Source organism: Pygoscelis adeliae, unplaced genomic scaffold (genome assembly GCF_000699105.1).
Source record: "Pygoscelis adeliae isolate BGI_AS28 unplaced genomic scaffold, ASM69910v1 Scaffold50, whole genome shotgun sequence".
Classification (NCBI taxonomy): domain Eukaryota; kingdom Metazoa; phylum Chordata; class Aves; order Sphenisciformes; family Spheniscidae; genus Pygoscelis; species Pygoscelis adeliae.
The window spans coordinates 1,430,307-1,445,944 of NW_008823963.1; the positions used below are offsets into that span (position 1 = coordinate 1,430,307).

Genomic DNA, 15,638 nt, shown 5'->3' on the forward strand with positions numbered 1-15,638 from the left:
GCTGGCAAAGCACAACAGAGTCTTCTGGTGATGCACTGTGTCCCTCGTGAAAAAGGATGGGCTCTGAGCCGAAGGCAGAATTGTAGAGGTCAAGGTATAGATCGAGTTAGGAACCTGTTACTATCCACAGGAAATTTAGGAGATGTGAAAACAGGTACACGTACACTCACACACACAGTTAGTTGGGCCGAAACATGAAGGCACGTAAAGCTTTCTGCTCAAACTGTCCAAACATGGCAAATAAAGAGGGGGGCAGCTGAGCTTGCCGCTTACTCTCTAAATAGGAGACAAAGTGAGGGAAAGCTTGCCTCGGGTAGCACAGGGGAGCCACAAAACACAACCGCCGTCTCCCTCCTATAGAGCTTCACCCCCTCCCTTGCCCATTTCAGGAGACACAAAGCTGTTGCTAAAGCAAAGGTATCTAAAGTCAAGAGAAGCATATAGACAGTCAGAGCAGCCACCGCTGCAGAAAAAGGACAAGTACACTATCTCCCATTAAGGAGCAAAGACACTTTTTTCCTTACCAGTTTACCATCATAGCCGCGTTGTTTTCTGCAATGAACGGCAGCTCCCCTCTCGCCTTCGTCGTTGCCAAGAAAAAGATCCAGAGGATGTACTGGGGCATATCCTACAAGCTCGTCCTGCTCCTCAGAGCAAGAAAACCATCCAGCCCAGGCAATGAGTGCTCCAGTGCATCAGCTCCAGGCCGCTTCCAGTTTGCAGCTTTGCCTGTGAAAGCTCCTTGTATTCTTCAGCCCAAGGAAACGGGGGACTCCTCAGACAAATCCCAAAGTTTCTGCCCAGTAACCTCCCTCCTGTATCCTAAGATTTAGGCTAATAAATGCTTGGTTTCCAATGTTGAGATTTTATATTAATGTCCCGGGTTACATCTGGGCTGGCTGGATTCTGATTGCAGGGTGGATCACAAAGAGCAGGACACAGATTGTAACCGGGGATTAGCAAAATACAAAAATCCGATTTTGCACAGGGAAAGCATCAGTCAGCGATGGATTTTCTGGACTTCATCAAGCCCGTAGGAGGCCAGTAATCAGGGTTACTTATGAACAGCCATCTAAGGCATTTCTTCCTTCTATTGAATTGTTGAACGTGGAAAAGAAAAACCAAATAGCCATTGCACAAATCCAAGTGCTTGGATCTTTTGTGGGTTTTCTGACACACAAGTCAAACTACACAGCCCTTGCAGTTGCATAGGCAAAATGTTTGTGTATGTTTGTGTATGTTTGTGTATGAGGACATTTATGCTGTCCTTTCTAGTACACTTTTTTAAATGGAAATGCTGGACCTGCACCGATCCCTTGGGATTCTGCTGATTTTGTAGGCAAACCACTAAGTTTGGCTGTCTTCTCAGAAAAAATATCCTGGCACTCGAATTCACCAACCAATCTTGAAATTGGGAACATTTTAGCCATGCCACAGAAAATGACACGTGCCACCTGTTTGGGGTTTTTTTTTTTTTTGTACTAACATCCCCAAATGTTGTTCCCCCCAACAGAGAAGATATTTAACTACTCACACGGCTTCCAACAGGCCCAATATCTGTTATGTCCTGGTGGTGCAAGTGCTGAAAACAATCAGATATGGGATTTGGGTCCAAGTGGATCTCGCTGCTCTCCGCAAATGGTTGCCCAGTTCTGTTCCCCATACCCAGAATCTCTCATCGCTAACTTACGATCTGCAGTGCCACAAAACAAAACAAAAACCCACTCTTTTATCTTCTGCCAGCTGGAGCCTGAGCACTGAAATATCCAAAGCTTAAATAATAAACGACTCATTCAACCCTTCATTTTGCACCAAATAATTCTGATTTTTCCTTGAGATGAATCTTTCCCCTGCATCACTATAAAAAGGACACAGGCCTCTCTTGTGGGCCAAAATATTCTGGGTGTCAACACGGTCAGGGACTGCGGTGTCACAGATCTAACGTCAGGATCTTGCCAGAATAGTTGTTGATACACTTGAGTCCAGGTATATCCAGTAAACAAACAAGCCTGGGGGCTGGTCCAGCCTTATTAAAATACTCTGTTGAATCCCAGCATAATGGCGATGGAAGAATGCATGTAAGATCCTGGAAAATTTGTAAGCATGATCTCCAGAACTCCATCATCTAGATACCAAAAAAATACTGTAGCAGCTTTTAAAGCATAAAAAGCCCCTTAAGACCAGCAGCAGCACAGTAGCTCTGTGAAGGCATGCAGCCATTCCCGCTCTAGGGCTTTTCATTAGTGCTAGATTTGTTATTAAAATCGTTTTGTGCAGTGATGAGTGGACCCCATCAGGAACAGGATTCTCTTTTAAGTGCTACATAAACCTATAACAAAAATGAGCTCTTGTTCAAGAAAGCTTATGGTCTAAGGATAAACAGTGGCCTTACGGAAGTAGAAGGAAGCTTTGCTACTCCAACAGAGTCAGGATTTTGTTCTGTATAAACAAAAGGCCAACTCAGGCAGCTTTTAGCTTTACTTTAAATAGTGGTCCCGGGGCATTAAAAACCAAGCTGTGGGGTTTTCTTAAGCCCTAACTGTGCTGGAGGAAGCATTCCCAGTGCAGGCATTTTTGAAAGGGATAACATGGGAAATTGGAGAGGATAACTGGTTGGGAGAAGAGCAGGTGCAAAATCAAGGTGATATCATTATTTCAGTGGAGACAAGAGCTTTGATAGGTTAAAGAAAATGATAAGGTAAAAAATCAGCTGTGGAGGGCCATCAAATGTAGGCATTCATTTTCTGTATTTTAAAAAGGAAAAAAGGGGTCCTGTTTCTCTGCTGAAGCTGTGCAGGTTTTTTTTATTCCGGCTCTGAAAGCATACTGTCAAAATCAATAATACACATCGTCACTCCTTAGCGAGCAGGGAAACCGTGACTCAAACACATCCCAGTGCAGTAGCAATTCAGAAACAGATTACAGGCACATAGGCCCTGCTGCTCCTCCCATATTTTATGGGTAATCCACAAACTGAACGCTCCTAAATAAAGAGCAAGTGGGGTTCCTTCCGAGACCACAGCGCGTTCAGCATCCCTGGTTCAAAATTACACTAAATGGAAGGGAATTAGACGTCACTTCACAGGGATTTTCTCCCCAGTTTCACAGCATTCCCTGCCCATCTCCACATCCCTCGTCAGGGAAACGTTTCACCAGAAAATCAGACTCCAGAAGAAAGTCATAAAGATTGAGGCAGGCTGTCAGGTAAGGTATTTCTGTGCTATTCCAGTCTTTCTGTCTAAAACCCTCGGCACAAACAAGGTCTGTAAACTTCATCCAGAATAATGGAGCTCCTCTAGCATAACATATCAGTGCAGCTATACCTGCAAAATCCCTTTCACTGTAGACCTGTTCTCTGCTAATTGGCCATATTGTCACTTAGAAATAATCTGCCAAATCTAACTGCTTAGCAATGCTGGCTGCAGCTCAATTTGGGCTATTCACTCAAGGCAGCATCAGTCTGTTACATGTTTTCCTTCTGTGGCTGGTCTATAGGGACTAACAGTCAAGTCTTGCAACTGAGATTATAGCTATATTTGTTTTATTCTTGGAGGACAATACATCTTTCTGAACAGGCATTACTCCGATTCATCAGTAGCCAGCTGAATGATGCATGCTTTTACATTAATTTGGTATCAACGTGAGTGGAGATCTGTTCGGGTTTGAAGGGGTTAGTTGTTTTTTATTCTTACATTTTGGTTTTACTCTTATTTTTCCTAGGCAAATAGTAGCCTGTTTTTAGCTAGCAAGATTTTGGCTGTGGGGAGCAGTTCCCATCAATGAATAGCCTTCAGTAACAACTATATGGTTTTACAGGAACAGTCTGAAAGAACCAGTTAAGTTTTGATTTTTTCTGAAACATTAGGGAAGGTGACAGCTGGTCTGTTGATTTTGGAGTGCATTTTTTTAAGCTTTTATTGAAATTTAGAGGACCTGACAAAAGCCAGATTAAGGCAATGCTGTGAATTTGGTTTATAAAAAAGACATGGAATTTAGCACTGCTGTGGCAGCTTTCAGTGAATTCTCCATGCAGGCAGTACAATATTAATTGCACAGGTGAACAAGACATGGTGCAATGTCTGTCCAGCAACAGATTATCTTTCCAATGGCTAAGATGTACCAAATTCTAGGAAAACTGCATGCACTAGAGGGATTTTTTTTTTCTGGAGGAGCAATTTGATGGGTTTGGGTACTGAGATCAACAAGACCTCCCGGGATCCATGTGGAAAGCTGCAATTTTTGCAGCACTAACACTGGGACAGGCAGCCCCTAAAGTGTGGTGCACAAGGAGTGTCTGGACCCGTTCTCATTCTTGAAAACTGATGGCTTGGCAGTAACAGGTGCCCTAAAGAGGTTAAGTCCTGCTGCTAAATCAGGTTTCTAAGAGTAGATGGCCTTAATCGTTACTCTGGTAAGAGAGTTTGTAGGACTGAAATAAAACCAGGCAGGACTGAGGCAGTGCCAGCAACACGGATTTTTTAAGCCTGTGAACATCAAGACATCCCAGGTGCATAAAAGGACTGCAACTTTTCAGTGCAGCAGAAGTAGTCAGTCATTGTCTTCTGCTTTTGGGGACTGAATGTGAAGACTAGCAGGATCTAGCAGCACTTCTGTCTCAAGTCCTGGTCTTCCACAGCGCAGAAATCCAGACGTTTTTCATGCAATTAAGAATGGCTGAATGGTATCCTCAACTTGGGGGGGTGGAGCTGGCCTGTTTAAGTCCCTAAATCAGTAAGCCTCCCTTGGTTTACCCACATGAATATTTTTCTCCTTCTAGGCGAATATACTATTATGACAGCCCATTTTCATCTGAAAAGAAAAATTGGTTATTTTGTCATCCAGACGTACCTTCCTTGCATTATGACTGTGATCTTATCGCAAGTGTCATTTTGGCTAAACAGAGAATCTGTCCCTGCTAGGACTGTCTTTGGTGAGTATCCCACTTTCCCCCAGCACGCGGGAAGGATCAGTCTGGCTTGTGGAAGTGATTTGTTATAACAAAACCACAGTGCGCTAATGCTTGAGATGAGATTTCTGCTTGAGATGTTATAGACGTTCCCTTGTTCTCTTCCAGTTTAAACTCAAAATCCATTTAAAAACACTGGCTGGGCTTTTTTGGTAAAGTTATGACAGAAATTGCTCAAGAATCAATTATATGAAGGTTAAGGACAGATGACAGAAGAATCAGATTGGTGTGATTTATGGGGTTTTTTTTCCACTCAGGTAAAATACTGGATGGTTTAGAACAAAAAACCATATGTATTATCATATTTTGTGTATACTCTAGCTAAGCATTTGAAACAGATTTCACTTCAAGACATTTTGTTTATCTGTTTTAAGATGTTTATCTGGGAAAACCATGTAGAGGTTAATTAGTGTCAATTATCTCTATTACCATCAAACAAATTAATATGATTTTGCATTTAGAAAATGTATATTTACTACAGAAGTTGTCATGGGAAAATCCTTTGGGGTCTCTTAAATTACTCGATTTATCACTAGAAGATTGCAGAAAGTAAACACAGTCTTAAGTGAAGGTTGATGAAATACAAAATTTTCATTAGATGAAAAATGAGGGGAGCGGGAACAGTTTATTATGTAAAACTTTGTTCAGCTGTTCTTAAAAGAGTCATTCTTCTGTACAAACCTACTGAAATCAGTCGGCAGCTTTGACCACAAATCAGTTCAGCAAGCCGTATGGGGAGACTACAGGTACCAGCGTCACTTTGCTGACTGGTGGTAGCCGTTCTAGGTTTACAAAGCTGTAATGGAGAGTTGAATTTTGTCCTATTGGGGGCATCCTTCCACAGATGAAAGTAGTGGCAGCTCTGTCATTTACTGACCGATGTGAAAGGAGGAGCTACAGTCAAGGAAATCAATAACAGCCAACAATTTCATACATAAAATCCCCATGTGAGAAAATAAAATCCATAATCCCGCTTTATTATGCAGGTTACTGCTAAACGGGTTGCTCACTGATTTCATAATGTACCACTTAATGAGGGACACTCCATACATACCATGCATCAGCATAGAGGAATAAAATACCAGTAAGGTTTTGGTTTATGTAACAGCTGGGTTTGTGTTACCCTTTGTCCTGGTTTCAGCAGGGATAGAGGTAATTTCCTTCCTAGTAGCTGGTACAGTGCTGTGTTTTGGATTTAGGATGGGAACAAAATTGATAAGGCACCGATGTTTTAGTTGTTGCTAGGTAGTGCTTACACTGGCCAAGGACTTTCTAGTTTTTCATGCTCTACCGACTGATGCACAGGGAGCTGGGAGGGGGCACAGCCAAACTGGCCAAAGGGACATTCCCTACCATGTGACGTCATGCTCAGTACATAAACGGGGGGAAGCTGGCCGGGGGGGCCGCTGCTCGGGGACTGGCTGGGCATCGGTCGGCGGGTGGTGAGCAATTGTACTGTGCATCACTTGTTTTGTGTATTATTACTATTATCATATTATTATCATTATCATTTTATTTCAATTATTAAACTGTTTTTATCTCAACCCACAAGTTTTCTCACGTGCTTTTCCAATTCTCTCTCCCATCCCATCGGGAGGGGGGGGAGTGAGCGAGCGGCTGCGTGGTGCTTAGTTGCCAACCGAGGTTAAACCACGACACCCTTAAAAATACTTATTTAGATACACTATAACTAGAGATAACCAGACCACCACAGAAGTAAACACCTGTATTTTTTCTCGGTGAGCGAAGTATCTTACTCTTTTGGACCATAATATGCAAACACTGACTGACTTCATGTGGCCTTCTTAGGTATTGTGCTGAATTGGGGCCCGCTCATAACTCATTAGGGATCCCATAAGGGCTACCAAACTGATCTCTGCCTCTTTTTTTTTTCTTTTCCTCCTTTATAGGAGTAACAACAGTCCTCACCATGACCACCTTAAGTATCAGTGCCCGTAACTCTTTGCCAAAAGTGGCCTACGCTACTGCAATGGACTGGTTTATAGCTGTCTGCTATGCCTTTGTATTTTCTGCATTGATTGAATTTGCAACAGTCAACTATTTCACCAAGAGGAGTTGGGCATGGGATGGCAAAAAAGCCCTGGAAGCTGCTAAAATCAAGGTGCTTACCTTACATTTTTTAAATACCTAGAATAAAAAGCAGTTACTCAGCATAGCTCAAATAACTGAATGGACAATTTTCAGCTTCTTTGTGAAAAAGATACTTAATTACCTCATGACATACTTTCACCTTCCTATAGAGGAATATTTGCAAGGAAATATGCCTTCTTCTTTTCACGGAGATAGACTATCAGTCTCCACCATCTATATGGAGTGGACTGTTTTCAGAAGGATATAGGGCATTGAGTACACGTGGCATGGGATTTCAGTGACCAAACTTCTGATAATCACAGACATATACTATGAAACATATCTCTGCAGAGCACTCCCTATGCACTCTCCCAAATAAATGACAAAGCTCACATCGAGCTCCATGAGTCAGGGACCCACCACAGGACCCAATAAAAAAGAGACAAAAGAGTGGTTCTGTGAAAACACAAACTTTTTTGTTTCACGCTGAAATGAAAATTTTGGAATAGGACTGACTCTTAGCAAATGATCTCTTAGAGAGAGCTCGTACCCGCAGGCATCCTGAAAGAGCAATACAAAGAGGGCAAGACAGCAGGGACAACGAGCCCTTCACCACACTCCTTGCTGCAGCCTGGAGGGTGAGGCTCGTGTCTTGGCAGCGGCCCACGGGGCAGCAACCTCTGCAGGTGCAGGACCACGTCGCCCTGACAAAAGAAGCTGCTAAAGCACTCGCCAGGTGGGATCCGGGTCCGGCTGGCTGCTCTTAGCTTTCTCTGGCATCAGGGAAAGTTCAACCTGAGTAAGGGCTATACAGCTGAGGCAGAAACAGCTGTTTGAGGGTCAAAGTCAGAATAGCCAACAGGCATTTGTTAGCATGATTGATTACGGTACTTAGATTTTTGGGTTAATATCTTGAGAACATGTCTCCACTTTCTGTTCCTGAGGTCTAATGTTTTGTTCTTTACACTGCAGAAAAAAGAGCGCCAATTGCTGGGAAATAAATCAGCTAATACTTACAGCACTGGGAAGATGACCCCTGCACCAAACATGCCAAAGGACTCAGCCCCATCTGTCATCTCAAATGCTGCATCTGCTCCAGTGAAGTCTGCAGAAGAAAAGCCCACTGAAAGCAAAAAGACTTACAACAGCATCAGTAAGATTGACAAAATGTCCCGGATAATTTTCCCGGTGCTGTTTGGAACTTTTAACTTAGTTTACTGGGCCACATATTTGAATAGGGAGCCTGTTATTAAAGGTGCCAATTCTCCAAAATAAACTGAAGGACTCTTAAAGCCACGTGAGCCATACTTACAAAGCAGATGCTACCAAGGAAAATTTGAGATCCAGATGACTTTCTACATTTGGGCAATATTCTTCAGGAAGTTTTTTGCATGTTTAATAATATGTACAAATAATATTGCCTTGATTGTTTCTACATGTAACCTCAGATGTTTCAGAGACGATTATATTACTTACAGCAACAGATCTTTATAAAAGATCAGAAGACATTGAACATGGCTTCTTTGCTGCTGAGTATCTTGCATTGATAGTTTACAAATAAAATAAGTTATATTTTTTAACTGTTCAAGTGTACTACATATCGTGGTTTTTATACTTCAGATGTACAGTCATACAAATGTAGGCTTAACCTATATTTTACAGAAGAGCTCCACTATTGTCATCTGATAAGTTACTGAGTAACGCCGGTTGTAAATGTGCCAAATTATGAAGTGTAGGGCTATGTTCGAGCACCTTTACTGGTTATAGGTAGTGCATCACTCCACAGATAAAACTGCTCAGCCCAATTTTCATTGGAAGTTAATACAATGCAGTAAATCCTAATGGGGCTATGCTGATTTTCACTGCTTGAGCCTCTAGCTTGCAGTGAAGTAACAGAGGGAGCAGGATGCTACTTGTGTAAATAAAGGTGGTGGACTCTTGCCCTTAAAAGAAAATGTGAAGTTTGTTTGGATTTTGCATTCCAAGGAATTTTCTCAAATGATTCTCAGTATTTATTCCAAAAATTAGAGATGCATTGCATGAAATTAACATAGATTAGGAACATACTTGTGCAAATAAAACTTTTAACAACAGTAGTAGACATTTTTATTAGGGTAAAGTAAATGATGTTTGGACATTTTCCCAAGAAGAAGATTGCGTTATATTAGCAGAGATTAACAGTAAAGAATTACAGTAATTCTGCAATAATTATTACTTGTTTCCCACAGTGAAAACCAATCAGCCAACACTAAGAAGTGTGATCAGAAAAAAAGATGTGCTTCATGACAGCAAGGTGTTTCAGTGACAATATTGACAGAAAGGTCTTTGTACTGTCCATCTGAAACTTTTCTATAAAACGCCTTGCTGCTGCCAATGTGTTTTGCTTTCACAATGAATGAGAAAATGCAATCTGAGTTTTCAGCTCTTTCCTCTTGGCATCCTTTCCTTGTTCCAGAAGCTTTTGTAATTTAATCTTAATGTTTAAATAAAAAATGCATTCAACATTTGATTGCAAAATGTCATTCTTATACTGGTTATCCTTTGAGGGAGACCGAAAAATCACCACAAGAGCTGGAAGAATTAATTGGGAAGCACACACGCACGCACTCGATCACATGTGCGTGCATGACGCATCCTCACTGTTGCCCAGAAAGGTACATACTGAGTGAATACAGTGAATCGGGATGTTTCAGAATTAGGTGCTATTTTGCTATGGAGCATCAGCCCCATGTTCTGTTCGAGGCAGAAAGGAGAGTTTGTGCTTCACTTTGAGGTGAGGGTCTGGTCCAGGACTGGGGAGCTGTCTGGGCTTCTCGTGTATCTTCTCTTCGTCCCCTTCATTCCTAAACATTGCCAAGAAAAAATCTCACACGTCTATTCCTTTTTGCAGCTTTTCATTTGATGCTGTGGAATTAGAAATTTGCAAATTCTCAGTGGCCACAAAGAAGCCACGGGACTCAGCAGGTGACTGGAAGCTGGTAAAGAGGAGCGAGGGAGGGGCATGCCCATCTATTAGTAACAGTGCTACCCAGAGCCAAGTTGAGGATTTGGATCTCTCTTTTCATGTTGGCTTCCCACGTGGCTTTGGGCAGCCACACACCTCCTTGTTCGTCATTTCTTTGTTTTTAAAAGTGGGATAATGGTATCTGAATGCAATGAATCCAGCCCTTTGGGGATCAAAAACAGTGAAAAGTTGCAGGGCCTGTTGGAAGGCAAAACTTCCTACAGCCCCATGGCTATTTCTTTTCTTGCATGCAGGTTATTCCCGCGAAAAGGTGGGAGCCAACAAGATCTCCTCACCAAGTGCAACAGGGACGCAGTGCAGTGAAGTGCACACACATTGCACTGGGCGTCCCCAGTGATTCACTCACCGAGCACCCCCGAAACAGCTAAAAACACCTGGCGACTGGCAGAGAGGAGCAGATCTTTCTGCATATGCAAGACAGACCCTCTCAGCTGCAGTTTCTTCTGTCCCTGTCTACGGCCATAGAGATGTACAATGAATGCAGCGCTAGGCTCCTGGAGGCTGAATATCCAGTCGAGGAGAGGTGAGCCCAATCTGCTGTCAGGACTAGCAAACACAACAACTGCTCTCAGTCGGGATGTGCACACCTGGGGAACTTTTCACCTAACCGTTTGGCATGAGTGCACATTCCTCCTGCGGCAAGGCAAAGTGACCATGAAATGAGCGGCATGGTAGGGTCTTACTGTTAATCACTGAGGAGACTGCCTGCAGCCCTACATACGAGTGTTTGCTCACTGTCCTCGTCTCTTTCCTGTGGCTGATGATGATGATGGGGCCTGCCACTGACACTCATGGCAGATGGATGTTTGCTGGGTCACACATATGGACAAGGCTTCTTCCTAGGAATCAGTCTACCAACAGCTTGCTATTTCCAGTCTCACCAGAATAACAGATGAGATGTAACTCTTACAACACCAGTGACACAGCATAAAGCACCAAACAAATCTTGCTCAACCAGGTGTCTGAGGATGATGGGTGGGCTGATGACAATGCATCAGGAGATAGTCCACGTGATGACTTGCCCTTTTTTTGATCCCATATGTACACATGCTACCATGGTTTTAGCAGGTATGAATCAGTACCTGTAAGGTCAATTCTCTTCACAACCATTCTTGCAGCCTACAGGTGGCACAGGCTCAAACTTTTTTATCACACGTTATTATTTATGATAATATTAGCAATTGTAAAGTTGGATTCTGTTCATCAATATGAACATCACTTAACACTTCTTCCCCTCAGATATCAAACATTCAAGTTACGTGAAAAAGATGGTGGTTTTGGTTTGGGTTTGGGTTTGAGTTTTGGTTTCGGGTTTTCCATGGGAAAATTAGGTAGTTGAAGGGTTTTAAAATAAAAGCCGTTACTGGACAGCAATGTTCCAAAGATTAAGGAACTAATGGGACAGTCACTGACCAAAGCCAGGTTCTGTGGGTTCAAGTTCAATCTGGAAAGTGGGACTTCTGCACAGTTCTCTAAATAGATAGAAACTATACCAGGTTCCTGAGATGCCGATTGCTAGAGGCTAGAGGAGTACTTGGAAGGAATATCATATATACATGCTATGTTCCTCTTATACTTCCCAAAAAACATCTGCTTCTGGCCACTTTCAGGGGAAGGATGCTGCGCTATCCAGACCTTTGTCCTAACCCCATACAGCTACTCAACTTATGTTCTTCTGCAAGAGAAGGCTGGAGTGGAGGAATGCCTAGTCAGACCCTTAGGCCACTGAATACTTGTGAAAGTGGCACCAGGGTGCTTCTGGGACAATATGGAGGCTGTATTTACTACACTGCTGAAAACTATGAGCAATCTGCAAACCTCCAGAGGACACCATGCATGGTAAAAGGATGTCTGAATACACAGGAATCCCAAAACAAGAAAGAGAAAGAATCACAAGAAAGAGAAAGAATCACAAGAAATTGCTTTTCACTTTCCTCAAACTTCCACAAAAAGCCTCCAGTGTGAGGCTTTTCCTTACATGAAAGAGAAACTCAGAGCCATCTTTACAGCATCTTCTACAGAGCCATTCTGTTTGCCCTGGAGGGTTTACCATGCTTGTTTTATTTGCTTACACTCAAGTCTGACTCTTACCCTGAATGGCTCAGCATCATTTTCTGGTGTCCACTGCAGGACTCAGTGGCAGGACCTCTAAATCTGACCAGTTTTACCTACATGGAGAGGCTCCTTGCCTTCACTGAATATGGAACTACCTGCAAACAGTGGAGTCGCATGGTCGCAGGATCAGGCCCTTTGCTTTACTTTGGTAAACAGTTTATTGGAGTTTACCTGATGTGTAGAGGACCTGATAATTACCTGCCAAGGCATATGACACCACAGATATTTTATACATAAATCACTTCCAGTTATATTGACTGTCGCTTTCTGTGTTTGAAGGTAAAGGCAGAAAATAATGATTAGAGCTCATTCTGTTATCGTGGATTTGCTAAACCAAGTTGAAATTTCCTGAAGAAACCGTCTATCTTATGTTTCTCGGAGAAGCCCACGCACTCCTAATCCATGCTGAGAACTGATATGATAGAAGAAAAAGAAGCCACCTCGCAGCGTGTGCTCCTGCCTGAACAGTAGATGTTGTCCCATAGTTTGGGAGATGCTTCAATAAGCCGATCGATTCCAGGCTGGAATACTTAAATGCCACTGCCTCGCAATACACAACACCTAACAATTTAAATCTCTGCAGTCAGTGGAACTGTTTGTGTGGGAGACCATTACTCATTGATGGCATCTGAACTGTGGGAGATGGGAGCATTTCCCAGATCCTGCCTCAAAGTAAACACCTTGGCCTTGTCCTGCTCCAGGCTGGGGCGGTATCTGGATGTGCATCAACCTCCTCTGGTTTCCCCTGGAAGGAGCCTGGGCCTTCAGGAGTGGGGTAAGCTGTGTCACTGTCCCCAGTATGGGTGAGCTGGGACCCTGCGGCGCACATCTACTTCACAGCTTAGTCATGGCCAAAGAGAGTAATAAATAGGAATTGCTTGTCATTGGGCTTTTCCTGTATGATTTCATGAAAAAGGAGTTGGAAAGTGAATTACAACAATTCAGCACTGGAGAGTAAGTGTGTGCAGTTCTACTGCCAAATTTCTTCACTTGTGCCCATTCAGAATGAAAGAAAAAGTCAAATACAATGGAAAAGGTTTTTATTTCTGATATTTGAGCTGTGCCAGCTTACTCCAAGGATGAATTTAGGCAACAATGTATTTTCTAAAGCTTAGCTCTCTTCTGTTATCTCCAATTGCATTCTGCTTTTTTCTAAATGGATATGCCCTCTGTGGAATAACTAAATATATTTGTACAAAACTGAGAAAGAAAGGATTTTATGAAATAATCTTGTCTTTCAAAAATTCTTGCTGAATGTATAAATTAAACTTTCAAGAAAACTGAATGAAATTGCCTTGCTATTCAGTTTATGCAGACAAGATGAATGTAGCACTTGCACAGCTATTTGTTTTTTAAATCTGGAGATAATGTTCTTTGTAATAAGGATATATTTCCCCTAACACCCTTACTTCTCAGATTGGAATTGACACTGAAATGTTCAGAGGAACCTAAATTATTCTAAAGGAGTGTTTGATCAAATCGCTTGAATTCTTCCTAGCTTTTTATATGTTGTTATGTCACTGCAAACACTTAAATATAGCCACTGCACAGTGACAGTCTCAGATGACATCCTCACCTTACCATTTTTGCATCTTCCACTATTTTGTTATGGACATTTCTTCAATTTTGAGAAAGACAGAAAGAATGGAATTTAGATTTTATGAAGCCCAAAGGACTTCTGAAGGATCTTCCTAGGATTACCACTAATTTAGACTCAAGTCTAAGTGTCCCATTCTGTACTGCATTATTTGCCTTTTCATTGCCATCCTCAAAAGCAATTATCATTTCTCACAGTCATCATGCCTTAAAAGTTGCTGTTTAAATTTGCCCTGGCTAAAAACAAAGTGAAAAGGAAATTAAGAACATTGATTGAAGATACCAACTCATTTCAGTTAGACGAATTTGGAGAGTTTTTAAGAAATACTGATAGATTGCAGTGCACTAGACCGACAATGATAGGTTGCATATGTAGGTGGGAAAAATTGATGTACTACACATAGGACAAAAAATACGGCGTAACTTGTCACATAGATAATAACAAAGGCTGGAACCAGCCACTCACAGCAGTCTTGGCCTCAGTGGATCTGAGCTCAGTTCTTCATTCACTGCAGGCTGGCGTTACTGACGTCCTCAGAACAACTGCTCAGGGGTCCTCCGGCCCCAGAGGTCCAGGCCTGCCTGCCCTCGATGCCCGTGCTTCTGCAAGCAAGCGTACGCAAAGCTGTTAAAGAGCTGCAGCACAGCAGCGGCAGGAGAGATTCTCCATACCCTGCCCGTGGGCCAAAGAGAGTGGTGAGCCCCATGCTGAAGGACAGAGTTGAGGGCACACAGAAAGTGTCTGGACGTCTGAGGTTCAACTTCCTACCTCAAGGCAGATTTAATTATTTGTACAAAGCAGAGTGCTCCCCTCCCGCCAGTGATCTTCAGCCAGAATAAACTGCCTCCAGCTGGAGGACTCCAGGAGCTGTAGGAGACAGGTTTTGGCCCCTTCCCTGTTTGTCTCAGAGGAGCCCCAGTTCCCTCCTGTGCTGCTCGTGGGGGAGGTGGCAGCCTCAGCCACTGGGATGCCAGGAAAGCCACCAGTGAGGACTCTCCTTCAACATTTAATCACAGAAAAGTTCAGGTGCACAATTTCAGGAACCTGTTCAGTGCAAGAAAGGGAGCACCTGGTTCTAGCAAGTGAGACACTTGGATCTGTGAGCCCCATTCCCTCCCTCTGCATTTCCCCCATTATTTATGGCAACTAGCTCCCTGCACAGCTGCTTTCGGAGGCTCTTACTTCCCCCCCGCACCAGAAGTAGCACAAAGGTATCCCTTTGGTATCCCTCAGGTTGAAAAGATAGTCATCCTCTGTGAAAATGCGGTGAAAGGTAAGTCAAACTCTGGATCCATTTTATTGCGCTAAAGAATACAAACATTTTAGTATTATTACTGGGTGTGATAAAATGTTCTTTTGTTAAAGCATGTGCAGGATAATCCTGATGCTTACCTGAATACACAATTTGAAAAGGCTCAGCAAAGGCAGAAAGCATGCTTGAAAGTAAGAGAAAAGCATGTGAGTATGAAGAAAAGAGGAAAAGCGGAAATGACCAAGGGATGAAGTATAATAATTATTAGAGTGGTGCTAAAGTATTCCTTTGGCATTAACACATAGCCCACTGAAGAAAACAGAAAGAAAATCAGGACCTTTTCTTTTTCCTTGCAGCCTGAGGAGAAGGACGCAATAATTAATGAACCATAAAGCTCCACTCGAGCCTCGGGGCTTGCTGTCACGCTGCAAGGGAAGGGGCGAGTAGTCAGTCTAACACTGTGAGGGTTTTCCCGGAGGGGAAACTTGATGGCCGCATACAGCAACGGTAACGGCACACGGCCACCGAACAGGGGTAACCGAGTGCTCTGCCCCTGGCTGGAGGCGGGGGGGGAGACACAACCCTGCCCCTT

General features: G+C 42.9%; 1 protein-coding gene across 1 annotated transcript in view; it reads left to right on the top strand.

Moving 5' to 3' along the window:
- GABRA5 (gamma-aminobutyric acid (GABA) A receptor, alpha 5) overlaps window positions 1-8,554 on the top strand; it is a 59,073-nt gene extending 50,519 nt beyond the window's left edge. Inside the window, exons 7-9 of the mRNA XM_009323731.1 lie at window positions 4,778-4,930; window positions 6,877-7,088; window positions 8,030-8,554. Coding sequence (XP_009322006.1) covers window positions 4,778-4,930; window positions 6,877-7,088; window positions 8,030-8,332 — 668 coding nt within the window. The 3' untranslated portion in view covers window positions 8,333-8,554. The remainder of the gene's footprint in view (window positions 1-4,777; window positions 4,931-6,876; window positions 7,089-8,029) is intronic.
- The last annotated feature ends 7,084 nt before the right edge of the window (window positions 8,555-15,638 follow it).